We start from the raw sequence: 27752 nt of genomic DNA on the forward strand, positions 1-27752 counted from the left end.
TTTGTAGTGTGTTTGCAAGGAAGAGTGGGCAAATATTGCCAAGTCAAGATGTGCCAAGCTGATAGACTCATACTCAAAAAGACTGAGTGCTAGAATAAAATCAAAAGGTGCTTCAACAAAGTATTAGTTTAAGGGTGTGCACACTTATGCAACCATATTATTTTAGTTTTTTAGATTTACTTCCCTTCACCTAAAGGATTTCCATTTGTTGTTCATATGAGTTGTACAGTTCATAGGTTACATTAAAAGGTGGAAAAAGTTCTCTAAGGATTTATCGTTGTCTCATTTTTTTACATCACAGAAACCTGACATTTTAACAGGAGTGTGTAGACTTTTTTATATCCACTGTAAGTATGGGCTCTGACTAGGCCATGCAAAGACATTCATCTTTCTCTCCTTCATCCACTGTGTGCACATTTTTGCTGTGTGCTTTAGGTCATTGTCATGTTGGAAGGTAAACCTTCTTCCAATTGACAACTTTTTGGCAGAGGGCAGCAGATTTTCCTAAAGAATTTGATGGTATTTTGCCCCAACCATTTTTCCTTCTATCCTGACAGGTGTCCCTGCTGCAGAAAAACCCCATAACAGGATATTACCACCTCCATGCTTTACTGTAGGAATGGTGTTATTTGGATGGTGAGCTGTATTGGATATCCACCAGAAATATTTAGTGTTGAAGCCAAATAGTTCAATTTTAGTCTCATCTGACAAGTACACCTTTTTCTATGCAGCCTCAGAATCTTCAAGGTGCGTTTTGGCAAAGTTCAGTCATGACTGCATGTGGCTTTTCTTTTTTTTTTTTTTTCTTGCAACCCTCCCATACAAGCCACGATTGTGGAGAATTTGTGATTTTGTTGTCACATGCACACAATGACCACTCTTTGTCATCAATTCCTGCAACTGCTTCAGAGTTGCAGTAGGCCTTTTGGTAGCCTCTCTGACCAATTTCCTCCTAACACTCTCATCTAGTTTGGAGCGACGTTCTGATCCAGGGAGAGTCTGTGTTGCAACAAATACCTTCCACTAATAGACTTCACTGTGCTTCTAGGCATTAATAAAGCCTTTGAATTTTGTTTGTGTCCATCTCCTGACTTGTGCCTGTCCACAACTTTATCCCAGAGATCTTTCGACAGTGCCTTGCCACCCATAGTTGATTGTTTGCTTCAGTTGTACTATCAGGGACTGAAATGCTCCACAAAGCTCTTTTCATGCTGAGCCAATCAAAATGACCACAGCTGAAATTGCTTTGTGAGCCATTGAGGTGATTAGCTACACCTGATTGAGTCATTTTTAGGACAGGGTGTTCCTTTTTCAAACTCAGTGATTCTGTTTTTGATTTTTGCTCCTGTCATGTTGGTGTTATATCTTTCACTTTGATGTTATAAGTTGCATCCAGAGTAAATACAGCTGGATAAAACACAAACTGTGTCTTCATTTCAGGCTGCATAGCAACAAAATATGATTAGTTTATAGGGGGTGATTCTTTTCCATACCCACTATATATTACATAATCTCTACTCATACTTGGAAATACTACTCACTTATTGAAAAGCTACTTTGGGATTTCTCTGTTGTACTCTTAATAAAGCTAGATGAAGTTCCATTAAGGGTGTTTTCAGCGTTGCTTTTACTGCAAGGCAAACAAGGCGTTTGCCTAGAGCGGCAATTTTTAGGGGGGCAGCACTGTCCCCCCAGAAGAAGGGACATGTTGAGCAATGGCGGACTGACCCGTGCAGAGCTGCCATCAGAGGGGTACCACCGGTACTCCTGTAGGTGACCTGGACAGCAGGAGGATCAGTGTGGTGGGGGAGGGCAGTTGCAGAACGATGCTCATGCATCTCTCCCTCCAGCAGCTAAAAGCCAGTTTGAGGTTTCTTCCCCTCTCCCTCCCACTGGCTTTCTGCTGCTGGAGGGAGAGACAGACATGGCTTGATGGAGGGGGTGCCCTGATGTGCCTAAGTGGCCGCAGAGCTCCACCCCCCCACTTGCATTCAGAGGTGGGATGAGGAGACATCCTTGAGCAGGGAAAGGAGAAGTGGCAGAGAGGAAAGAGCCAGGAGGAGGGGAGCTGTGTTGTGTTCTCTGGGCTCTCCCTCCTGTCGTCCATGAAGCACAAGAGACACTGATAGATCGTATGGGACCACACACACACTATGATTACCACCCCCTACCCATATTTCCTGCTGCCTGGAGATCAGCAGCCCTTGGAGAAGGTAGGGGTGGTAATCATTGTGTGTGTGTATAGTCCCATACGATCAGTGTCTCATGTGCTGGATGGACGACAGGAGGGAGAGCCTAGAGAACACAACACAGCTCGCCTTCTCCTGACTCTTTCCTCTCCAGCTTTTCTAGGAAGTGTAATGGGGATTTTGGGAATGGGGGGGAATATGTGCTAGGAGGAGAGAGAGGAAAGAGAGAAGAGGAGAGAAAGAAGAGGGATAGAGAGGAGTGAGGGAAGAGAAGGGAGAGGGAGACGGGAGAGAGGAGTGAGGGAAGAGAAGGGAGAGGGAGACGGGAGAGAGAAGAGCGAGGGGAGAGAGAGCATCAGTGTATACACACACACTCATTGAACTCTCTCACCGGTTGACGCACAATTTTTGTGCTGCCTAGGGCAGCACAAAACCTACATACACCACTTGTTTTTTTAGCTAATATATATTGGACACCTTTTGATTGTTGAGAAGACGGCCATTCTTTGGGTCCACCTGCGTGTTCTGTACAAATATATTTGAATGTGTTTGGTACATATACAGTGGGGATCGAAAGTTTGGGCACCCCAGCTAAAAATTTGTATTAATGTGCATAAAGAAGCCAAGGAAAGATGGAAAAATCTCCAAAAGGCATCAAATTACAGATTAGACATTCTTATAATATGTCAACAAAAGTTAGATTTTATTTCCATCATTTACACTTTCAAGATAACAGAAAACAAAAAAATGGCGTCTGCAAAAGTTTGGGCACCCTGCAGAGTTAATATCTTGTACTGCCCCCTTTGGCAAGTATCACAGCTTGTAAACGCTTTTTGTAGCCAGCCAAGAGTCTTTCAATTCTTGTTTGAGGTATCTTTGCCCATTCTTACTTACAAAAGTCTTCCAGTTCTTTGAGATTTCTGGGCTGTCTGTCACGCACTGCTCTTTTAAGGTCTATCCATAGATTTTAATTATGTTGAGGTCAGGAGATTGTGAAGGCCATGGCAAAACCTTCAGTTTACGCCTCTTGATGTAATCCCCCATGGATTTCGAGGCGTGTTTAGGATCATTATCCATTTGTAGAAGCCATCCTCTCTTTAACTTCAGAATTTTCACAGATGGCATCAAGTTACCATCCAAAATTTGCTGAAATTTTATTGAATCCATTTTTCCTTCTACTCGTGAGATGTTCCCTGTGCCACTGGTTGCAACACAACCCCAAAGCATGATTGATCCAACCCCATGCTTAACAGTTGGACAGAGGTTCTTTTCATTAAATTCTGTGCCCCTTCTTCTCCAAACGTACCTTTGCTCATTCCGGCCAAAAAGTTCAATTTTAACCTCATCGGTCCACAGAACTTGTTTCCAAAATGCATCAGGCTTGTCTATATGTTCATTTGCAAATCAAACGATGATTTTTGTGGCGAGGACGTAGAAGAGGTTTTCTTCTGATGACTCTTCCATGAAGACCATATTTGTACAAGTATCTCTTTATAGTGGAATAGTGTACCACAACTCCAGTGTCTGCCAAATCTTTCTGGAGGGATCGTGCAGTCAAACGTGGGTTTTGAATAGTTTTTCTCACAATCCTGCGAGCTGTTCTGTCTGATATTTTTCTTGGTCTTCCAGATCTTGCTTTAACTTCCACTGTTCCTGATGACTGCCATTTCTTAATTACATTCCGAACAGAGGATATTGACATCTGAAAACGCTTTGCTATCTTCTTATAGCCTTCTCCAGCTTTGTGAGCGTCAACTATTTTCAGTTTCAGTTTTCTAGACAACTGCTTAGAAGAACCCATGGTACTGATTGTTGGGGCAAGGTTAGATGAGTCTGGGCATTTAAAACCTTTGAGATTGACATCACCTGGTCTTCCCAGACGATGATTGAGAACAATCCATGACACTGGCAGGTCTCTGCTTTGCAAAGGGGGCAGTGCATGCTATAAATTCTGCAGGGTGCCCAAACTTTTGCAGACGCCATTTTTTGTTTTCTGTTATTTTGAAAGTGTAAATGATGGAAATAAAATCTAACTTTTGTTGACATATTATAAGAATGTCTAATCTGTAATTTGATGCCTTTTGGAGATTTTTCCATCTTTCCTTGGCTTCTTTATGCACATTAATACAAATTTTTAGCTGGGGTGCCCAAACTTTCGATCCCCACTGTATGTGCCTAGGCGAGAAAAGCGGCCCCTCTTACTAAAGTCAGGAAGGATGAGACGTGGTTGGGGGCAGAGTCTAACAGTTTGTGCTGTCTCAGTTTATAAAGCAGAGGTTATCTTTGTAGCCGACTGTATCATCAGTGTGGTGAGTGCCTCTGCTATTCTGGGAAAGCTGACAGCTTATGTTCATGACAGAATAATGCTGGCATTATGCAAGTGCAATACTGTTTCTAATAAATGAAGGTGCTTTTAAAATACTACATCATGTGGGATTTCTTTTACTTGCTTTCTGTGAAACCATGAGGAGTGGCAACCCCAGCACAGATGAGCTGGTCTCCACCCTATTTAATGCTTTTTATTTATTTATTACAGGTACTTGTAGAGCGCCGTCAATTTACGGAGAACTTATATATATATTGTACATTCACATCAGTTTGTAACCCTCAAGCCTCAAGGGGCGTACAATCTAAGGTCCCTAACTTACGTTCATACATACACCTACTAGGGCCAATTTAGACAGGATCCAATTATCCTACCACCATGTCATTGGAGTGTGGGAGGAAACCGGAGTACCCAAAGGAAACACGCAGGCACAGGGAGAACATGCAAACTCCAGGCAGGTGATCCCAACCATAGCACCACCTGCCTGGAGTTTGCATGTTCTCCATGTGACGGCGCTACATAAGTACCTGAAATAAATAAAAAGCATTAAATAGGGTGGAGACCAGCTCATCTGTGCTGGGGTTGCCACTCCTCATGGTTTCACAGAAAGCAAGTAAAAGAAAGAAATCCCACATGATGTAGGCATGTCAAAATGTATTCTGCAACACGACAACCCCAAACATACAACCAATGTCATAAAGAACCATCTTCAGTGAAAAGAACAACAAGGGGTCCTGGAAGTGATGGTTGGGCTCCCACAGAGCCTTGATCTCAAAATCATAGAGTCTGTCTGGGAGGATTTGAGGCAGCCTACATTCACAGAAGATCTGTGGTTCGTTCTCTAAAATAGTTGGAAGAACCTATCTGCCGAGTACTTCAAAAACTGTGTGCAAGTGTACCTAGATTAGAAGAATTAAAGACCTGATGCGGTTTAGAAGGCAAAGGGCGGTCACACCAAATATTGATTTGATTTGAATTTCTCTTCTGTTCATTTACTTTCAATTTTGTTAATTGATAAAAATAAACTATGAACACTTTTATTCTGAAAGCATTATTATTTTACAGCATTTTTTCACACCTGCCTAAGACCTTTGCACAATACTGTGTGTATATATATATATATATATATATATATATATATATATATGTATGTAAAGTGCTGCATAAGTTGACAGCACTATACAAGTAATTGGAATAATTTTTTCTTTTACTTTTCAGTTAATGCCTGGTACACACTATCAGTGAGCTGAATGAAACAAAAACAAAAAACAAAACAAAAAAACCAAAACAAAAATCTCCCCACTGAGCTATTGTGTTCTGACAGGGGGACCCCCCGCCAGAACACACCGGTCAGCGCTTGCAGCTATTGGTGCCAGCACTGATCAGATGCCGGTTTTCCAGCATGCCCGTTCAACAGATGCTAGCTTCTGTAGGACAGGCTGGTGTACACACATGCCAAATATGTGCCGGTTTCTGCTGAACCAGCAGATACTGGCCGATAATCAGCCAGTGTGTACTGGGCTTAAGCGTGGAGGGGGATTCAGTAAAATTATTGTATTTGTTTTTTGTAGGAAGTATAGCCATTGCCAGTAATAACGACAATGAAGGCTGTTCTTAACAGCATGCAGGTATGGTATCTGGAAGATTTTTAACAGTCACCTCTTTTTAAAAATCACCTTTCATTGTCATTATTCAGATGCAAACAACCTATGTTTTTTTTTTGTCAGATAAGCATAATACTAGATAAGGATTTCACACAATGGTTTTATTTCCCCATTAAAATATATATGCTAGGACATCACAGTTTGGGGAGATGAGGCCAATAGTCTCTGTGTGATCCTTGCAGAAAGATTGCTGTCCGGTTTGTCCACACTGGTTTCTCTGCCATCTTCTTGGTCTCTTCCTATTTTGGTGGTCTTTACACAGGCAAGATTTTTGTACGCTTTACTTTCTAGCGACAATTAAGACAGCTGAAGGCACCAAACCTGCAAAATTCATAAGGAGGAAGAATGAGTAAACACAAAGGGGTAGATTTACTAAAACTGGAGCACTCAGAATCTGGTGTAGCTGTGCAAGGTAGCCAATCAACTTCTAACCTCAGCTTGTTCAATTAAGCTTTGGCAATAAAACCTGGAAGCTGATTGGTTTCTATGCAGAAATGCAACAGATTTTGCACTCTCCAGCTTTAGTAAATAAACCCCAAAACGTAGCTCACAAATCACAACAGAAAGCTTTAAAAATATCTACATATGCTGACCTGCTTTTTTTTAAAGTATAGCAATAAGAAAAAACATTGTCCTGTGACAGTTCACCAATCTGTTCCCACTGCAATCGTTAATGTATTCTAGAACTTAAAATCAGGTGGAGATCTGAAACTTTAATAAAATATTGTCATATATGAACTCCTTAACTGAAGAAATGTACTGATTATAGATTTGCAATGATACTGGATAACATTTGTGCCAATGGTCCAGTGGGAAGTAGTACTGTGGTGGTCCACCGATGCCCAGAACCAAGTTGGGGGTGGCTGCAGCATCTCTTGACCAACTCGAAAGCTAAGTTCACATTTGGCAACATATTACACCCGTAAAACGTATAACTTTCAAGCTCCTGCCTCCTTCCCCCCCCCCCCCCCCAAGTACTCTCCTCCCCCTTGACAGTGGGCAGGGGATCTTCTCAATTTAAAACCAGTGCAGCCTGCGCATTACTACTTGAAAGTATTTGCCTATTACCCTCCCAGTTTGGGAAGGTCTGAAGTTACCTTATGTTTTTGAAACTGTTATTTATGGAAAAATTAATAAACATATTGAAATTAATAAACATATTGAAAGCAGGGCTTCGCTAGTGATAGGAATCCTATTGTAACCCCTACTATCATTACTAGCCATTTGAAGCCCATTTATAAATAGTGACAAAATGCAAGGGTTTCTGAAGTATGTTGTTGCAGATGATATGTGACTAAAGCTGGCCATATAATGTTAGATTTTTGAATGTTCATAAAAATCTCAATACACTCAATAATGCCAACAGATTTGACAAATGCTGTTCGAAAGTACTTAACATTTTGTTTGCTTTTAAGAATCGATTTTGATATGAATGTAATTTCAGGAACATAAAAAAAAAAAAACCACACACTTAAATCATTTTTGTTTACTATGGTTGAAAACTAACTTTGAATTGAGTCACTATACTTATAGAAAACCTGCAGGATTTTCTCCTATAAGATACTCACCAAGCTCCTGCAGTGGCTTTTCCATATCTTCTTCTGTAAACACCCTTCGTGGGAAGCTAGTCATAAGGTTAAAAGGTCCTATTGGGCCATCGGGCCAATTTAATTCCACATACAATCGGACAGCAGCCAGCTGCTCTCGTGCACGAAATGTTTGCGATAGGGCAGTACCATCTAAAAGGCGGACCTGAGAACAAAAACCAAATTTTGTGCCAACGCTATAAAAATGCTTGGCATCAAATATAAACATCCGGAATTTCATACTTTTTCCATAACATATAATACCGCTATTGGGATTTTTTTCTGCAATATAAACATTATTTCCACTTCGCAAATAAAAACAGTGGTTGCAAAAATATATTAAAAAAATGTATAATTTGCTGGAAAATTTATCTAATCCAAGGCTAGAGATATGATAGATTGTGCAAGCTTTGATAATGATTTCTGCAACAGAGATGTGTTCTAGATAGCGCAGAATGCAATTTTTAGTGTTTAGATTTACCTGTATACGACACTGATCATACTCCTTCTTAGTAGGTGGCTCCTGTGTTGGGGATGATGGGGAGAGTGTGGTGGTTTGAACAGGTGTCTCCGCTGGAGGGGAAATTGGATCTGATGTCTCTCCACCATACTGGAAGTAAGGAGAATTACAAGTTGGAATAATAAAATATATCTACCATCTGCCCTAATAATTGTACTAGGATCTTTTATCTAGAAGGCTCAGGGGTTTGTTGTGGATCACTCTGGGAAAGTGATCAGGGATTTTTTTTACCACTGGGATTGCTGTTACAGTGATTATCACTGTAACAACAATTGTGTGAACTGAATGGATTTCATTCATAACAGCTGACATGCTATGATTGGCTACAACTAAACACATGGTACAGGATGCTGTGATTGGCCTAGATGCTATGTGATAGTTGGGGGCCAATCACAGCATCACTGTAGGAATCAGCTGTTATGAATGAAATCAATTCATAACAGCTTTGCTGACATTGTGATCATGTGATCACATAGTGATCACATGATCCCCTGGCCACTCAATGAGGCCGGGTACCGTAATCCGGTTCTAGGAGCGTCATGCTGTGCGTAACATGGGAGCGTCAGTGAGCATGTGTCGGGCAATGTATATTTATGTTGCTGAGCCAGCAAGAGAACTGGATCATAACAAAGACAAATTCTATGTACTGTTGCATTTTCTTTCAATACTCTATAATTCTACAACTGTTCTCAGGCAGGATAGTGTTTACTGTAGTATGACTACATGTTGTTATACCACTGGATGTTCTTACTTTTTTTTTTTTTGTTTACAACAAAGTCTTCAGTATTTACTACCCAACAACTAGAGGAATGCTCATGCACTTCTTGAAGGTAATGAAATGCAGCAGCTTGTACTCACCCTTCTGGCTCTCTCTGCTTTATCCCTTGCAATTTTGTCCCGGACACGCTCTCTGTAAATGAGAAATGAATATAAATCAACTTCTGCCATGCACTAATGCAGCAGAACATGGCAGCTGCTAGTGGTTAGTGTTCCTTTCACAAAATCTACACAGAAAAGACTTATACAAGCCCCTCCACTGTTCCCATAAAAAGATGTGAAATACTGAGCCAAATCCTGTTTTCCTCTTCTAAGTCATCTTCTTGTATATTTAACCACTTGCCTACCAGGCACTTATACCCCCTTATTTACCAGGCCAATTTTCAGCTTTCAGCGCTGCCGCACTTTGATTGACAATTGCGCGGTCATGCAACATTGTACCCATATGAAATTTTGATCATTTTTTCTCACAAATAGAGCTTTCTTTTGGTGGTATTTAATCGCCACTGGGCACTTTACTTTTTGCGCTATAAATAAAAAAGTGCAAAAAAATTTGAAAAAAAAAAGTTTCTTTGTTTCTATTATAAAATTTTTCAAACAGGCATTTTTTCTCCTTCACTGATGTGCGTTGATGAGGCAGCACTGATGGGCATTGATAGGCGGCACTGATGGGCACTGATAGGCAGCACTAAAGGGCACTGATAGGCAGTACTAATGAGGTGGCACGGATAGGCGGCACTGATAGACAGCACTAATGAGGTGTCACGGATAGGCGGCACTAATATGCAGCACTGATAGGTGGCACTGATGATGGGTACTGATAGACGGCACTGACTGGCGGCACTGACTGGCACACTCCCTGGGCACTGACTGGTGGCACTGACTGGCAGCACTGCTGGGCTGCACTGGTGAGTGGCACTGGTGGGTGGGCACAGGTGGGTGGCACTGCTGGGCACAGTTAGGTGGCACTTCTGGGCACAAGTGTGTGACACTGCAGAGTGGCACAGGTGGGTGCACTGCTGGGCACAGGTGGGCGGAGCTAGTGGGCGCACTGCTGGGCACAGGTGGGCGGAACTTGTGGGTGGCACTGCTGGGCACCGATCATCAGGGCACTGATCATCAGTGCCCTGATGATCGGTGCCGAACCCCGCTCTGACAACTGCCGGTTCTCGGCAGTACTTTCCTCACGATCTGACAGCGTGAGGAAAGTGCAGTTGAGAACCGGCGCTTGCATTTCCCTCTGATAAGCATGTCATTGGACACCGCTGATCACGTGGTAAAAGGCCGCTGTGATTGGCCTTTTACCACATCATGTGATCAGCTGTGTCCATAGGACACAGCGATCACGGAGATCGCCGGGTGCGCGGAGAGCACGTTCTGGGAGGACGTCATATGACGTCCACTCAGAACTGGCCGGCCACAGTGCAGCCGTCATTCGGCTATCTGCGGTCGGCAGGTAGTTAAAGTGAGTATATTTGAGAGCTTTGTTCAATGTATTGCACATCGCAATTTTAGTCTGTTGATTGGACATATCTACTCCTTTTCACCTCGCAGTGTTTCCAAACCTCACTTTACATCATCTTAAACCGCTCTACATTTTCTTCAGCATTACCTATTATACTTTCACAGTCCCCATTGCCCAATTTCTTGATCTTGGGTGGACGAGTATACAGTATGATAATACACAAGTCTGGCTGCTAGAAATGCATCCTTGGGAATCAGACTGATCCCATCAAAATCTGTTTGCATTTTGGAAGTTCAATTATTTCAAATTGAGGATTAATATTAAGGTTCCACTTGGCTTCTCTACAAGGAACATGGTTGAATAATATCTATTCCTCCATCCCAATTGTGGCACTTCCTCGACTACTCTCTGCACAAGCAACTTCTGAATAGCTTGTATCATAGCATCCTGCAATTCTGGAGACAGCGGTGGCAGAGTAATATTGAACCTGTTCTGAGGAGTAGATGAGAACCCTATTCTATATCCCTCTTTTATAATGTTTAAAAAACATTGAACGTAGATGAAATGGGTTCAATGCAGACAGACGACCCCCCCCATTGGAGCCTCCAAGAAACTGCTGGTCTAGTGGCTTCAATCCAAATATTAATATAGGTGCTGCGCTCCCGTGCTATTAATAGTGTTTACCCATAATATAATGTGATAATGAAATAAATGGTTAAAACAAACTAATATACATCTGTGACTAGTGTTCATGTGCAAATTATAAACCTGATTATTACCAAAACCTAAACCAAAAAAAAAATATATAAAATATGATGCCTAAAGCACACAGAGAAAAAAAAAAATAAATTACAAAAGAATTCACGCAATAAAATCCAATAAACCAAATAAACAATTATAACCTCAAGAAATGTCTGTATTAGGTGAACAGTCCTCTTAATATATGGAAAAATCTTGTGACATCCAATGAGTGAAAAAAAACAATGAATACTGCTATATTGTGCGCTCACCTCCTTTTTAGCCCAATAAATTTAGGCTAAAATCGCTTTTTGTCCTGAAAGGACAGATGTAACTATTCCTGCTCCAAAAAATCCTTCACAGGTGATTCCTCGTGGCAATATATTGATAATCCACCTGGTGATTCTCCAAACAGATGCTCCCTGTACTGGATATGGATGGATGGATATCTCACCTCCAGGGGTCTATCTCTCCTTATATCCCCTTTATAATTTGCACATGAACACTAGTCACAGATGTATATTAGTTTGTTTTAACCATTTATTTCATTATCACATTATATTATGGGTAAACACTATTATTGCACGGGAGCGCAGCACCATTATTAATATTTGGATTGAGGTTTTAAGCACTATTTATGAGTTAGTGTAAGGAGCTAGCGCACCACATGTGTATTCATTTTTTGATTAATTTAAGCATTTTTGAATTTCACCATATTAGCTCGCAAGTATTACTGGCACTTGGTCTAGTGGCTTATTTGCCTGTACTGCAGAGCTTGGTTATAAGGAAACCATTTTTTCCCCTTCTTGCTGTGTGGATTTTTTTTTATTTTGGTTAGCTGCTGGTTTTCCTTTTAGGCCTGCCTAACGGCTCAAAACACACAGATGCATTTGAAGGTGTATGGGCACACAGCATAAAATACATCTGTATTTGCTGCACCTGGGAGCCCCAGTCATGTGTAACTGTACCCATAGGAGTAAATTACAAAATACAATGTACAGGGGTGTACACATAAATGCCAATACTTGCATCTACAGGCACATGCTTATGGGAGTATTTTCTCCAAACGTGAAACAAGCGCATTGAGGAAAATACACCCATACAAATTGCCTGTAAACACAAATACTGGTGCATATACCTGCATACACCTTTAATTTGTAATTCCTGCCTATTGGCAGAACTGCACAGCATCTGGGGCTCCCAAACACTACAAATACAGGCATACTTTATGCATCAGTCCTTTTTTTTTTTTTAACTCTGGACGGCTTCTTTTTGGAAAGAAATACCTTCTTTTTCTACGTCGCCTTGGCCATCATGTCATCTAGGCTTGGTTGAAACAAATAATCCTAGATTATAAGCTCCAAGGAGCAGGGCCCTCTAATCCCTCTTGTATTGAACTGTATTGTTACTGTACTGTCTCCCTCCATAATGTAAAGCGCTGAGCAAACTGTCAGCGCTATAGAAGTCCTGTATAATAATAATAATAATAATCTCTTTTTGGGGGACTGACACCCAATAACCCACATGGAAGTCACCAGTGGTGTATTTAGGTTTTCTGATGCCCTAGGCAACACAAAAATCGTCTGCCCCCACGAACACCAACCAGCATCCCCCCCACTCCACCCCTTCCCATGGAAAGAGCCTGACACTGACCAACAACACCCCTGCCCCCAACCTGGGAGAACCTTTCACTACCACCCTCCCCGGCAATAGAGAGAAAGACACTCATCTTCACAGCTCCGGACATCCCTGGGAACGAGAGTCAGACTCTACATACACCATCAAGCAGCCCCTCTCGGATCCCACCTGGTTCCCATAGCGCACGTGTCCCTTCTTTCATCCCTTCTTCTGGGGTAAGGTGCTGCCCCCCTGAAAAATGCCGCCCTAGGCAAATGCCTTGTTTGCCTTGTGGTAACACCCCTGGATGCCACATTGGGAGCTGCGGCTGTGTAAGCAGCCACTGCATCCCAATAGACAGCACAGGAACTGCAGGCATGGGTATGCATGCATTACCTGTGCATCCTCATGCTGGTAAAACATGGCCATGCAATGGGCACAGGATAAAATATTCAGTGTGAGCGAGACTTTCAAATAACTCTTCAGCTCCGGTTTGGGGAGGTTCAACACAAATCTTACCTAGCTTGCAGCTTGTTTTAAATGAACGTTAGCACTTCCATAAACATCTGTGTTTAACACCCCTAACCAGCAGCCAAATGGTGTATTTAAGGCTTCAACAAAACTTTTCAATGCAAGAACTAACCTGGCCAGTCTCTCCTCTTGTTTTTCTCGCCTCCTCTCTTCTACTGCTTTTTGCATCTCTTGTTCTTGAAGTTTTTGTCTGATTACAGAAAGCTCTTGTCCCTGTCTCCGCCTCTCTTTCTCCTGTTCAATTCGTTCCCGTTTTTCTCGCTCTTCACGTTCTTGTTGCTTTTGGGCTATCAGTTCCATCATCCTATAGATATAATCCTAAAGATTTATTGGGAAATGTACACTGTAGCTGCACAGCATAAAACAATGTGCGCATAGTACTGCAACAAGGTTGTAGCCATTGACATAACACAGGCCATTTGCAACATCAGCTAGGTAAACGGGTAAATATCCTGCAATTCTACCTGCTTGTCTGGCTGCAAATGGTAAATAATATACAAATTTAATATTTCAATAATTAATCTGACTAAATTAAATGAAAAATAATTTACATTTTGGTCCTGAGCAAGTAAGATGATATACAAGCTTTTTAATGTGAACCTGTGTTTTCCTTATGCAAGGCAAAGCAACAGGTTCACTTTAATGTATGCAATACTAGCAGCACGTACTTACCTTTTCTTTGCTTACATGCCTCTAGAACACTTAGGGGTTTATTTACTAAAGCTGGAGAGTCCAAAATCAGACTCCCTTCTGCATAGAAACCAATCAGCTTCTAACCTCAGCTTGTTCAATTAAGCTTTGGCAATGAAACGTGGAAGCTGATTGGTTTCTATGCAGAAGGGCGTCTGATTTTGGACTCTCCAGCTTTAGTAAATAAACCCCTTAATGTCAACAGAAGTTGTTGCAATGAATGTGTAAAGTGACTTCCATTTTGTTTTTAGTGCAATTGTAAATATATGGTTTTTCGTTATCTATATTATGTGAATGTGTAAAATGCAACACACCTTTTTGTCTGTTTTTCCCTCTCTTCTTCACTTAAACCTGCTCTTTCTTCTGTAAAGGAAACAAATTGCAATCAGTCCAACAAACAAGATCTTTAGCAGAATCATGTCTCCATAACATTTAGTGTTTGGATAGAAAGGAATTAAATAAAAGCCCAGTTAAATATGTTTTGCTGTCTATGTCCCCACTGGGGAGATTCACATTTCTATTCGTCCTGGTGACCATTGTTACATAGGCAGAAAGTGATGTAAAATCCAAAATTTTTTAATTGTCCCCAGAACAGAAGGAGAGAATAAATCTTCGAATGGGGAGAGCTGTTCTGGAGTGACCACTGTTTAAAAGGAACTCACTGCATTTTGTAGAGTTTTCCTCTTACTTGGTCAAGAGATGGCACCAGGATGAAGTATGGGAAGAAGGCAAGTCAGCAAAGGCATTGTGATGCTTTGGGCAATGTTTTACTGGGAAACCTTGGGTCCTGCCATTCATGTGGTACACCCCTGATATCAGTGGCCTCTTTCAGCAGGATAACACGCCTTGCCACACTAAAAAAATTTTTTCAAGAATGGTTTGCAGAACACAGAGTTTGAGGTGTTGATTTGGCCTCCAAATTCTCTAGATCTCAACTAGATACTCTCAAGTATCTGTGGGATGTGCTGGAAAAACAAGTGCGATCTATGGAGTCCCTGTGCTCAACTTACAGAGCTTACATGATCTGCTACTGACAGATTGGTGCCTGATACCTTCAAAGGTCTAGTGGCATTCATTACCATTCATTACTCAATGGTCAAGTCATTTTGGTGGCAAAAACTATACTCAATATCAAATGGGTGGTCATAAAGGTATGGCTGATCGGGGTATCTACAAGCAGCTATGAGTATCTAAAAGTGGAAAAACGTTAGATTTGGTCTCCTTGTATGAGGGCATCCTGTACCAATGTGTACAGAATCCTCCCTAGCATGGTTTAGATAATTGTACTTATCACTCATTTGTTTATTTAGTTGCTCTCTCTGGGGCTACTTTGAACTAGACAAAATCAACAAAACATTATGTATAGATATCATAAACCTGCTACTTAATTTGTGGCAATGTACAGGTGAAACTCGAAAAATTTGAATATCTTGCAAAAGTTCATTTATTTCATTAATGCAACTTAAAAGGTGAAACTAATATATGAGATAGACTCATTACATGCAAAGCAAGATAGTTAAAGCCGTGATTTGTCATAATTGTGATGATTAGTGATGCTCAGTGGTCCAAAGTCCCCTTTTCTGATGAGAGCAACTTTTGCATGTCATTTGGAAACCAAGGACCCAGAGTATGGAGGAAGAATGGAGAGGCACATGCTGCAAGATGCTTGAAGTCCAGTGTGAAGTTTCCACAGTGTGTGTCGATTTGGGGAGCCATGTCATCTGCTGGTGTTGGTCCACTGTGCTTCATTAAGTCCAGGGTCAACGCAGCCATCTACCAGGAGATTTTGGAGCACTTCATGCTTCCTTCTGCAGACGAGCTTTATGGGGATGCTGACTTCATTTTCCAGCAGGACTTGGCACCTGCCCACACTGCCAAAAGCACCAAAACCTGGTTCAATGACCGTGGGATTACTGTGCTTGATTGGCCAACAAACTCGCCTGACCTGAACCCCATAGAAAATCTATGAGGCATTGCCAAGAGAAAGATGAGAGACATGAGACCGAACAATGCAGAAGAGCTGAAGGCCACTATTGAAGCATCCTGGTCTCCCATAACACCTCAGCAGTGCCACAGGCTGATAGCTTCCATGCCACGCCGCATTGAGGCAGTAATTGCTGCAAAAGGGGCCCAAACCAAGTACTGAGTACATATGCATGCTTACACTTTTCAGAGGTCCGATATTGTTCTATGTACAATCCTTGTTTTATTGATTGCATGTAATATTCTAATTTTCTGAGATTGTGGATTTGGGGTTTTCATGAGCTGTAAGCCATAATTATCACAATTATGACAAATCACGGCTTGAACTATCTTGCTTTGCATGTAATGAGTCTCATATATTAGTTTAACCTTTTAAGTTGCATTACTGAAATAAATGAACTTCTGCACGATTTTCTGATTTTTCAACTTTCACCTGTATACTGTGTGAACGAAACAAAAAAAAAAAAAAAAAGCACAAAGACAAAAATGCATACTAAAGCTTAAATACTTTTAAATAGTAGGTGTGCTTAGGCAAAACCTTACAAAGAACCTGTCAGCTCTTTCGAAGTTTTAAATATAAATTACTTGCCTAAGAATAGGCATAAAAGTGTGCATTCTACTACATTTACTATTCTGAAGACAATAAAATATGCACTCACACCTGGCCAAAAGCAATGCAGGAAGTGGTGCAAAGAAACAGGTGTAAAGATGGCCGCCGGCCCTCCTCGTGGTTTGTGTGGCGTGACGTCATTGGCTTAGGCTTCTCCCTTTCTTTCCACCACTTCCTGCATTGCTTTTGGCCAGATGTGAGTGCATATTTTATTGTTAATTTGATTACAATTATTAAACAAATTACACTATCCTAGCACTCTCTCTCTGGCTCATTACTTTATGAGCAATTTTAAGGTGGGATCCTGTTAGTATACATCTATGGTCCCTATTTACTTGGATTGGAACATATCCTGGAGTTTTGGAGAGTGGTATTCGGATGATCAACTGAGCTGCGGAGGTATATACCAGAGGATCCCCGAGTTCACCCCCAGGATGATGATGACCAGGAGTGGTCTATGTACTCAAATACGCATACAACTGCGCTATCTGGTTAGTGCAATATTTGCTCATATTTTAAATCCACTAGAACCACGGAAGTCCACCTTTATTGTGTATTTGGACTATTATTATGATGTCACTATCGCACTTTATGCGTCATTTCTAGACGCTATTAACACTGCTGTCCTAGCGCTCCACAGCGCATGTCTACGCTCTTGCACGTTCTATGTTGATATTAACCTGATTATATCCTGCCTTGAATTATTCCATCTGTGTTTCATCGCACTTGTGTGATATATTGTGTATATATATATATATATATATATATATATATATATATATATATATATATATATATATATACATATATATATATACATACATATATATATATACATACATATATATATATACATACACATATATATATACATACACATATATATATATACATACACATATATATATACATACACATATATATATACATACACATACACACATATACATACACATATATACATACAGTTGCAAGAAAAAGTATGTGAACCCCTTGGGATTACGTGGAGTTTTGCATGAATTGGGCAAAAAATGTGCTCTGAACGTCATCTAAGTCACAACAATAGAAGAACACAGTCTGCTGAACATAATACTACACAAACATTAGATGTTGCCATGGTTTAATTGCACATAACATGTAAACATTCACAGTGCAGGAAGGAAAAAGTATGTGAGGCCCTAGCTTAATGACTTCTCCCAGAGCTAATTGGAGCCAGGAGTGAGCCAACCTTGACTCCAATCAGTGTGATGATATTGGATGTGTTGCTGACAGCTGTCCTGCCCTTAAAAAACACACACCTGTTTTGGGTTTACTGGTTTCAAGAAGCACTGTCTGATGTGAACCATGCCTCGCAGAAAAGAGCTCTCAGAAGACCTACGATCAAGAATTGTTGACTTGCATGAAGCTGGAAAGGGTTACAAAAGTATCTCCAAAAGCCTTGATGTTCATGTGTCCACGGTAAGACAGACTGTCTACAAATGGAGAAAGTTTAGCACTGTTGCTACTCTCCCTAGGCGTGGTCGTCCTGTAAAAATGACTGCAAGAGCACATTTTATGCCCAATTCAAGCAAAACTCCACGTAATCCCAAGGGGTTCACATACTTTTTCTTGCAACTGTACATATATACACACACATTATTATTGGCTGCTTTGGTTGCACCTTATTTAGATGCAAATCACTTTGTATCCTCTCTGCAGTTCATTGAGCTATTTTTACAATATTATTATTTTTATACATATTATTTATTTTATGTCTTACTGATCACGTCCTTTTTGACCTTTTTTAGCGCTGCATTTTCCTGTTTATATTAAAGTACCATTCTCCTGGCAACTTCCGAAGCCTCCATAAAAGTCTAAGACAAAGCTCACTTACAGCACCTTAAGCTTTTAAGAGGCTTTTATTCAGCTTTAACTTTGCTTTGTTTTGTAGGTATTGCAGGTATGCGATATCCCAGGATGCACTGGGAAGCCAACAAGCGAACCAGAAAGGCATCATCAGTAGTCACCTTTGGTTCATGTGTATTTATTCTTGAAGTGTCTGGTGCAGATGTCTCATCTGGTGTGCAGAGTGGACTGGAGCACAGCAACTAGCAGATGGCACACGTGATGTGCAACATGGGAACGCTATAGTGGCAGGTAAGCAGGAATCAGAAGAGTGGAACCAGCAAACCAGAGGAACAGCAAAGCTGGGGGACCAGAGCAGGAGAAACTAGCAATGTCACAAGTGGTGCACAGCGTAGGAGCAATATAGCGGGAGGTGAGATGGGTCAAGAGAGCGGAGGATAAGTAAACCAGAGGATCAGTAGAGTTGGGGGTTACTACTGAGTAGGGAATCAGCAGAGCTGGGGGGTTACTGCTCAGTGGGGTTCCAGCGAAGCTGGAGGTACTAGAGTGGGACATCAGTAGAGATGGGGGTACTGCTGAGCAGGAAAATCTGCTGAATGAGGGTACCAATGAGCTGGGGATCTGCTGAGTAGGGGTGCTACTGGGCCCCTTTAAAACAAATTGAAAATCAACACACACACAGGACATTTGCCAAGCTTCATTAAAGCTTAAAATAAATAAAAGCATCCCTGCCACCCTGCATATACACCCATATAAGCGTATGCATGTATGGAAACAGTAATTGCGCAGCAGATGATTGGTAACTTTGAGCGTGCAGGGTAAGAAATAATTTTAGGGTCCTGATTTACAGTTGACTCTAAATTGATGAGCTTTAAAGGCATTTAAAATGGTTCCAAAGGCTGAAGGTTTTTTTTAACCTTCATGCATTATATGCATGAAGTTAAAAAAGCATGTGTGCAGTCTCCCCCTCAGCCCTCTTAATACTTTCCAGAGCCCCATCTCGATCCAGCGATGTGCACAAAAGCATCGGCTCTCCAGGGGTCTCTCCTTCCTCACTGGCTCAGACACAGCAGCAGTAGCTATTGGTTTCTGCTGCTGTCAATCATAGCCAATGAGCAGGAAGCAGGGGACAGGGATGGGCTGCGTCTGTGTCTTTTTGACATACAGGGCTGACTTGAGAGCGAGCACGCACGCACGAGTGCCCCCAGAGCAAGCGGCTTCTCTGGAGGCACTCAGCCAGAGGGAGGGGGTCAGGAGCGCCGGTGAGGGACATTAGAGGAGGAGGATTGGGGCTGCTCTGTGTAAAACTAGGGCTCAGAGCAGGTAAGTATAACATTTTTCTTGTTTGCTTTTTTTAAAACTTTGTACCTGTACAAACACTTTAATAGTCACTTAATTTTGGGTGCCACAACTTTCTGCAGGTTTGACATATTTGGTATCTATGTACGCAAACACAAACTCATCTTGTTGTACAAAAACAAGGGTTTAAATGGTTTGTTTTGCACCAAAATTCATTTTAGTGTATTTGTTTTTACTAAAAATATAGATTTGATAGACAGATGCACAAATATAATGTGATATGAAAAATTGCAACTACCAGTATTTTTTTTTTTTTAATTCTACATGGGCTGTGTGTTCAGAATAGTATCCTGTTCTCTTTGTATTGCTTCCTTTGTGTGAAATCTCTGGTGTTCCTGCAAGTCCCTCTGCTTTCCTTTTAAACACTGACCACACTAGGCATGAGAGCACTAGCTATTCTGGGAACTCAACCTGCTCTCCTCCAATGATCAGACTTGTCTTGACACCCTCCCATTGCACAGTCTTTCATTGGGAAAAATGATCTGTAACACCTTTATGCCTAAGGGTAAAACAAATCTTAACGCATAAGCATGATTTTGCAACATTGACATGTGTTAGCAAAACCGAACATATCACAACTACTTTGTACATCCAGGTGGATTATACCTTGTTTTTTTCAGGACAAATTGGGCTTTCATTTGGCTGTAAATGGTAATTAATATCTCTTTTATTATTATCAAAGGAAAACTGGGCCAAAATAGTAGAAAAAAAACCCTTTTTTTTAAATTAAGCTGTATATTTCTTGTTACTACTACGTATAACCTACCACCAAAGAACAACTCAAAATAATTTCTCCTGCTTCTGAAAATCGCAGTGATACCACATATGTGTATGCTAGTTGTTGTTTGTACCCGCAGTACGGCCCAGAAACAATCGTGCGCATTTTGCTTTTTTTTTTTTATCTTGACACTAATTTAAAAAAAAAAATAGCAACCCTGAAATTGACCCAGCACTAACCCTGGCACTGACCTAGATCAAACCTTGATATAGGTATTTTTTTATTATTATTTTTATTTATTTCTTGTAAACACACTTGTTTTCTCTCTGAAAGGACAGAGATACAATGCATCTCTTTCCTCCTTTCAGACAGAGAAAACACGGGGGCAGGCTTCAGTGACTGATCACTGTGATAGCCAATCAGAGGCTATCACAATGATCAGGTGACCCGAAATCAAAGTTCTGGGTCATGATCATTAGAACAGGACCCAGGGCTCTCAGTGAGACCCCGGTCTCTGTGCTCCCAGCACAAAGACAGGTACTCAAATTAGCAGGCCCACGGTATAAGGCCCAATGCTTGTTTGTGTACTGTCAGCATGAAGGGGTTAAATGGATTTGTATTTCTTTTCAGCCACTATTGGGGGGGCCACATATTTCTGCCACAAAGCACAGCTATGAACAAGACTTTTTTTATATCCTACCTCAGATTTATAGCTTCCTTTGTCACCTGCCTGCTGAATGGACAGCGAAATAGCCCTATAGTCCTATATTTAGGATGTAAATGGAGAAGAGATATGCAAAGCTGAACCGGTAAATGAGGCTGTCAGTTGACTGGCTATTCAGTATGGTAATGTGTGAATCACATGAGTCGCTGAACAAGATTACAAATCTTTTGCAGGTAAAACAACTCACAAACAGTTTGCTCAGCTATTGGCTGGAGTTCTACTTTAAAATAATTGCTTCTGTCATGTTCAGGTAATGTGTACACTTCAAGACAATTCAGTGGAAAAAATGTTACGATTCCAGACCTAAGCTTGTGTCCATCTCTTGTGCAGTAAGCTCGCTGGGTGTTTCTTTGGATACAGATTCATCGACAGGTTCATCTATGTCAGGGTCATCTTCATGTTCCATCAGCCTGAAACAATCAAAATAAAATGACAGCAAGTCCTGGAATCGCTTTACATAGAGACAAAAGTGAGCCAACTTACCAGTCCATTGCAGACTCTATACCTTGGTTGCCAGTGGCAGTCACTGCCTTTTCCCTGCATAAAAGGAAAAGAAAAAATAACTGTACTAGAAAAAATGCAACAGTTAACACAAAAAAACAGTTTATTCAGTCTTGGGTGGAAACTAATGGCATAACAACTACATTGGGCTTTAACTGCTTTCCGCCCGTAATCTGTGCACTAATGTTTCTCAGCATGATGCCTTATGCTGAGTATATGTAATAAATATTTTATGGCAGGAGAATAAGAAAGCACAATTAAACACGTTAAAAAAAAAAGTTTTAAAAAATGATTACATGCTATTTGGGGAAACTTTTTTTTTTATAATTAAAAAAAAAAAAAAAAAAAGGTTTGAACAGGGTATTTATTAAAACAGTGTGCCACATATAAATCGAACACCAAATAAATGTCCTTAAAGTATAACTAAAGGCAAAACTTGTTTATTTTTGTTTTGGATAGAGTGGAGATGAATTAGACCGCCTGTCAGGTTTATATTGCTGTGTTGGTTATCACTGAAAGTAAAAAAAGAAGAAAATCACATATTTTGGGTTGTCACTAGAACAATAGAGGAACATTTTCTAATAGGGACACCAGTTCTGGTGACCCTGGTGACAATCAGGGTGTGAGGGACCGCCTAGCGGCACCACTAGCACTCCACCGGTCAGGCGTGCCCAGAGCGTGGAGTCTAAGCCCCAGGGTACTTGTTCACCAGAGCCCCTGATGGTGGGGATGGACTTGGAGTACCCCGGGACCAGGTCGCAACTACTGAGCACACCTGTCAGTGGTAGGGGTGTTCGCCAGGGGCTCCAACCAGGGAGAGCCAGATGTGAGGAGGTCGGGTGACCCCGATGGGATGGATGGCTGAGCAAGTGCGAAGTCAGACGGGCCGAGTTGGTAACGTAGAGGACAGTACGGTACAAGGGAGCGGACAGAGAATCGTCGGGTCACACGCCAGGTCAGCAACAGCAGGTCAGATCTAATGAGGGGCATTCAGAAGAGAGGTCAGGCAAAGCAAGGGTCTGGGCAGGAGAAATCAGCAGGTCAAGAGCAATCCGGGTCAAATAACTTACAGGGTACAGGTTCAGATTCGCAGGATACAGGTAGGACCAGAAGGCACTGAAATGACAGCTCAGGGACATTTAAATATCCCGCCCTGCGCTGCCATTGGTGCCCAGCGGGCGGCCGCGGCTTCTACTGCGCATGCGCGAACTCGAACGCCGCGGCCGGCCCGGACCTAGTGCCCGTGTCCCTGCACAGGGCGGTGCACTGCGCCTGCGCCGGGACCATCGCGGCGGGGATCGAGGAGATCCCTGACACAGGGATTCCCTCACTTTCGAAGAATTTTCTCTTACTTTCGATTTGTTTAAGAGACAGGAAGTGAAGGGCGATGCAAAAGAAACGAAAAACTGACAGCGGTTGTAACCCCCCCCAGGGGTGTGGACATTGAGAGCCATTTATGTGTTTTTTTGCACACATTTAAAAAATAATTTTAGGCGTGAAGATTACACAAAACCCCCAAACATTATATATTTTCTATAGGCAAAGACGCTAGAGAATAAAATAGTGGTAGTTCAATTTTTTTTTGTTGCACAATATTATTGCAAAGGTCTAGGAAACGCAAAATTTAAGTAAAAAATACACAAATTAATTTTAGGGCACAAAAGAGCAATACATTACAATATTTTTTTGTAAAATATAAATGATGAGGTTCCACAAAGTAAATAGATATCCAACTTGTCAAACCTTAAATTTGCGTGCACTCGTGAAATGGCGACAAACTTCAGTACCCTATATTTTCTATAGGCGATCCTTTTAAAGCCCTTATAGGTCATCAGTATAGTGTTATGGAGGATGTCTCCCGCTAGAATTATTGCTTTCATTCTGGCATGCGTGGCGATATGTAGCGTGTACCGCAATGAACGTTTTCATGCGTAGGCTCCCCGATGCGTACTTTGAGTTTTGTATGTGCGTATATGTGGAGGGGCCTCAAATTTTTTTTTTTTGAGGGGATGTTATGTGCTTGGGTGCAACTTTGTTTTTTTTCACTTCCGAGTCAGGATAAGAAGGGGAGCTGAGCAGACGTGTTTGGACTGTGTGAAAGCAATTGGGCGGCAGCGCTACCGTCCGAATGCTTTCACCTGACAGGTGAGCCCTGCTGCTTGGGCAGGGCCAAATGTTGAATAAAATATACCTGCCTGATGCCCAGAACTACATGTCCCAGGTGTTGGGCGATACAAATTCAACATCCCTGCCTCCCATATGCTAAAATTTAAAAAAAAAAATGTTTTGCCTTTAGTTCTACTTTAACCACTAGCCTACAGGGCACTTATACCCCCTTCCTGCCCAGGCCAATTTCCAGCTTTCAGCGCTGTCACACTTTGAATGACAATTGCGCGGTCATGCAACACTGTATCAATATGACATTTTTATCATTTTTTTGTGACAGATAGAGCTTTATTTTGGTGGTATTTAATCACCTCTGGGTTTTTTATTTTTTCTTAAACAAACCAAAAACCACTTAAAATTTTGAAAAAAAAGTTTTTTCTTAGTTGTTAGAATATTTTGTAAATAAGTGATTTTTCTCCTTCACTGATGTGCGCTAATGAGGCTGCACTGATGGACACTGAAAGGCGGCACTGATAGGCGGCACTGACAGGTGGCACTGACTGGGATAGGTGGCACTGATGGGTGACACTGAAAGGCAGCTCAGATGGGCACTGATGTATGGCATTGATGTGGCACTGACAGCTGGCATTGATGGACACTGACAGGTGGCACTGCTGGGGCTATACAGATCATCAGGGCACACTGATCATCAGTGCCCTGATGATCAGTGCACATGCCCCCTCTGAGGGATGCCGATTACCGGCTCTGCTCTCCTCTCGAGCTGTCAGTGTGACAGCTCGTGAGGAGAGAAATGCCGATAAACGGCATTTCCCTATTTACATGCGATCAGCCGTGATTGGACAAAGCTGATCACATGACCGAGGATCAGCTGACAGAGGGATGAAGCCCACTGTCGGTCGGCTGATGTCACTCAGCCGGTCCAGACTGGGGAAAGATCCTGACTTTAAAGTTGGTATCTACCCCAGAGTCTGGGGCAGCACCTGGCTCAGCCTGTCAGCGATCTGCTATGAGCCTAAGCCAGCTGCCCCATCCAAAGCCCAGCGTTCAAGTGTGTACGGGGGGGGGGGGCAGAACCGACAGCTTTGAGTGACAGCCACTGCTCTCTTCTCAGAGCGGCATTGAGAACTCAGCGATCATGTGATCGTCGAGTTTTCATACTTCAAGCCTGCGGGGGACAGATGCAGAATCAGGCCAATGCTGCATCTACCTAGGCAAGTATAATTTGGGAGAAAAGAAAACCATACTTCTCTTTTAAGGTCAGCTCTGAACTTATTAGCTGTAAAGACTTTTAATGCATTACCTATTGATTGTTTTGAATCTTGACATACAATGCCCAGCATAAATACACCCCAACAGATTTGTCAGAAAACCTTTACTTTTCTTTCAGAATCAACATTTTCTATGGGACACTATACTAAAAATACTCCCACAAATGTGGACCATTGATTGCAAACAAGATTTGTTAATTTGCACACACAAAAAAGTATTTTTCCTAACAAATTCATTCAAGACCATGTTGCAAAAATGAACACACCCCAATTAAAGTCTTAGGAGCAAAGCTAAATTTTAGACAACAGCAGACAGTTGATTATAAAAGGGTGTTACTAATAGAAAACCCCTTCCCATTTCATGCTGTTAACAATGGAACCACATGTCACAAGGCCAGAGAAAGAAAATAATTTCTTTACACAAGAAATGTGACGTCTACAAGATCAGCAAAGCTTTACTTATCAGTCAGAATACTGTAGCAAAAGTGATAAAAAAATGTGACAAAGAAGGAACTGCAACCATTTCACAGAGATGTACAGGCCGTCCACGGAAGTTAACACCTCAACGGGAGTGTCTTCTTATTAGAAGGGTTGAAGAAAATCGCCATACAAGTTCACTGCAGTTAGCTAAAGAAGTAGAACGCCAAACTGGGATGATTGTTTCCTGCGAAACAATATGGTGTACAGTGCAGAGGAATGGCATGCATTGGTGTTGTCCATGAAGGAAGCCTCTCCTAAAGCCCATGTACAAAAAAGCCCACCTAGAATTTGCCAGGGCCCATGCTGAAAAAGAAGAAGACTACTGGGACTCTGTACACTGGAGTGATGAGACCAAGATAAATGTTTTTGGATCTGATGGCTTCAAAACTGTATGGCGTCGCAAAGGTGAGGAGAACAAAGAAAAATGCATGGTGCCTACAGTGAAACATGATGGAGGCAGTGTCTTTCTGTGGGGCTGCATGAGTCCTGCTGGTGTCAGGGAGCTGCATTTCATTGATGGTGTCATGAATTCACAGATATAGTGCTCTATATTGAAAGAGAAGATGCTATCACCACTCCATGCCCTTGGTTGCCGTGCACTTTTCAACATGACAAAGATCCAAAACACACATCTAAGGCCACTGTTGCATTTCTGAAGAAAAACAGGGTGAAAGTGACTCAGTGGCCAAGTATGTCTCCAGATCTGAACCCAATTGAACAATTATGGGGAATTCTGAAGAGACAAGTTGAGCATCACTCTCCATCCAGCATCCAGGCTCTAAAAAAAGTCGTTCTATAAGTGTTACTAAACCCAGGAGCCTGCATTCACTTTATCTGTTCTCCCACAGTACACAAAAGATGGAAATGCAATTATTTTAGTAAATATAAACTGCTAAATATCTTTTCTCATCAGCAGTTAGAGCAGTCTTGTGACTGCAGCAGAGCATTGGTTAAAGCGTGTAGGAGGAGTTTTCTTTCTGCTCTAGGAGGATGTGAAACCTCTGACCTCTGTCTGGACAGTGCTGATTGGTCCTGTGCTGCTCACATGAACTCTCCCAAGAAAAAAAAAACAAAACACCAAACTGAGCATGTGCATACAGATTTAGTCTGTATCAGGTGGTAATTTCAACAAGAGGAGGGCAGAGAAGAAAGGATCAAACAGCATTTTTACACATTGCAGAGGATTAACCCCTTAGGTTCCACAGTGAGTATAACAAGCATGCTTTACTGCATACATAGACTGATTTTACTGTTGTGGGTTTAGTAACACTTTAAAGAATGGAAAAAGATAGATGTTTCAATATGTCGCCAACTTGTTCATTCCATGCCTAGAAGACTTGGTGCTGTCCTTACAAATCATGGAGGTCATACAAAATATCACATGTAGTAGTTTTTGTTGTGGGGTGTATTCATTCTTGCATCAACTAGTTTGAGTAAAACTGAAGATTTTGTAATCTAAGTTATATTATTAACCTTACTTTCATATAATGAACTAAACAAATGTTCTATAAAACTCAGTTTTGTCAAAATTTTGGAAATTGTTCTTGTGTTCATTGAGAATAAACTAATACAAAAAAAAAACCTCTTATTTTTCAAAAGGGGTGTACTTATGCTGAGCACTGTATTTGTTATTTACTCAATGCTACATCTTCTTTTATTTCATATACAAATTGGAATGAAATTATGTTTCTGTGCATTTTATTGTATTTTAAGTGTATTTTTTCCTGATAATATAGATTTGATAAACAATTACGCAAATATTATGCAACATAAAAAATTGCAACTACCATCTTTTTATTCTACCGGTGTGATCAGAAAATATATATAATGTCCTGGGGGTTTTAAGCCAAAAATGCAGATGATTTTATAGTGTGGTGGTTAACTAGAATCTGAAACAAACATTCTGCATTTTTCAGTACAACACAGGAAAATATAACAATGTACAGGTGTACCTCGGTTTACAAATTTAATTCGTTCCAAGGGACTTTTCGTATTGTGAAAAATTCATAAATCGAAACACGGTTTCCCATAGGA

General features: G+C 41.3%; 1 protein-coding gene across 3 annotated transcripts in view; it reads right to left on the minus strand.

Moving 5' to 3' along the window:
* Positions 1 to 6259: 6259 nt before the first annotated feature.
* The window catches only part of UBXN1 (UBX domain protein 1), a 34869-nt gene continuing 13376 nt past the window's right edge, over positions 6260 to 27752 (minus strand). For all 3 annotated transcript variants that reach the window (XM_089652890.1, XM_089652891.1, XM_089652892.1), the window contains exons 3-10: positions 21826 to 21879; positions 21646 to 21752; positions 14418 to 14466; positions 13526 to 13717; positions 9144 to 9195; positions 8247 to 8375; positions 7748 to 7931; positions 6260 to 6500 (exon numbers count right to left, since the gene is read on the minus strand). In XM_089652890.1, coding sequence (XP_089509016.1) covers positions 6460 to 6500; positions 7748 to 7931; positions 8247 to 8375; positions 9144 to 9195; positions 13526 to 13717; positions 14418 to 14466; positions 21646 to 21752; positions 21826 to 21879 — 808 coding nt within the window. In that variant the 3' untranslated portion in view covers positions 6260 to 6459. The remainder of the gene's footprint in view (positions 6501 to 7747; positions 7932 to 8246; positions 8376 to 9143; positions 9196 to 13525; positions 13718 to 14417; positions 14467 to 21645; positions 21753 to 21825; positions 21880 to 27752) is intronic.

The sequence above is a fragment of the Staurois parvus genome, unplaced genomic scaffold, assembly GCF_062004578.1.
Source record: "Staurois parvus isolate SC_StPar_1 unplaced genomic scaffold, SC_StPar_1.0 ptg000694l, whole genome shotgun sequence".
Lineage (NCBI taxonomy): Eukaryota > Metazoa > Chordata > Amphibia > Anura > Ranidae > Staurois > Staurois parvus.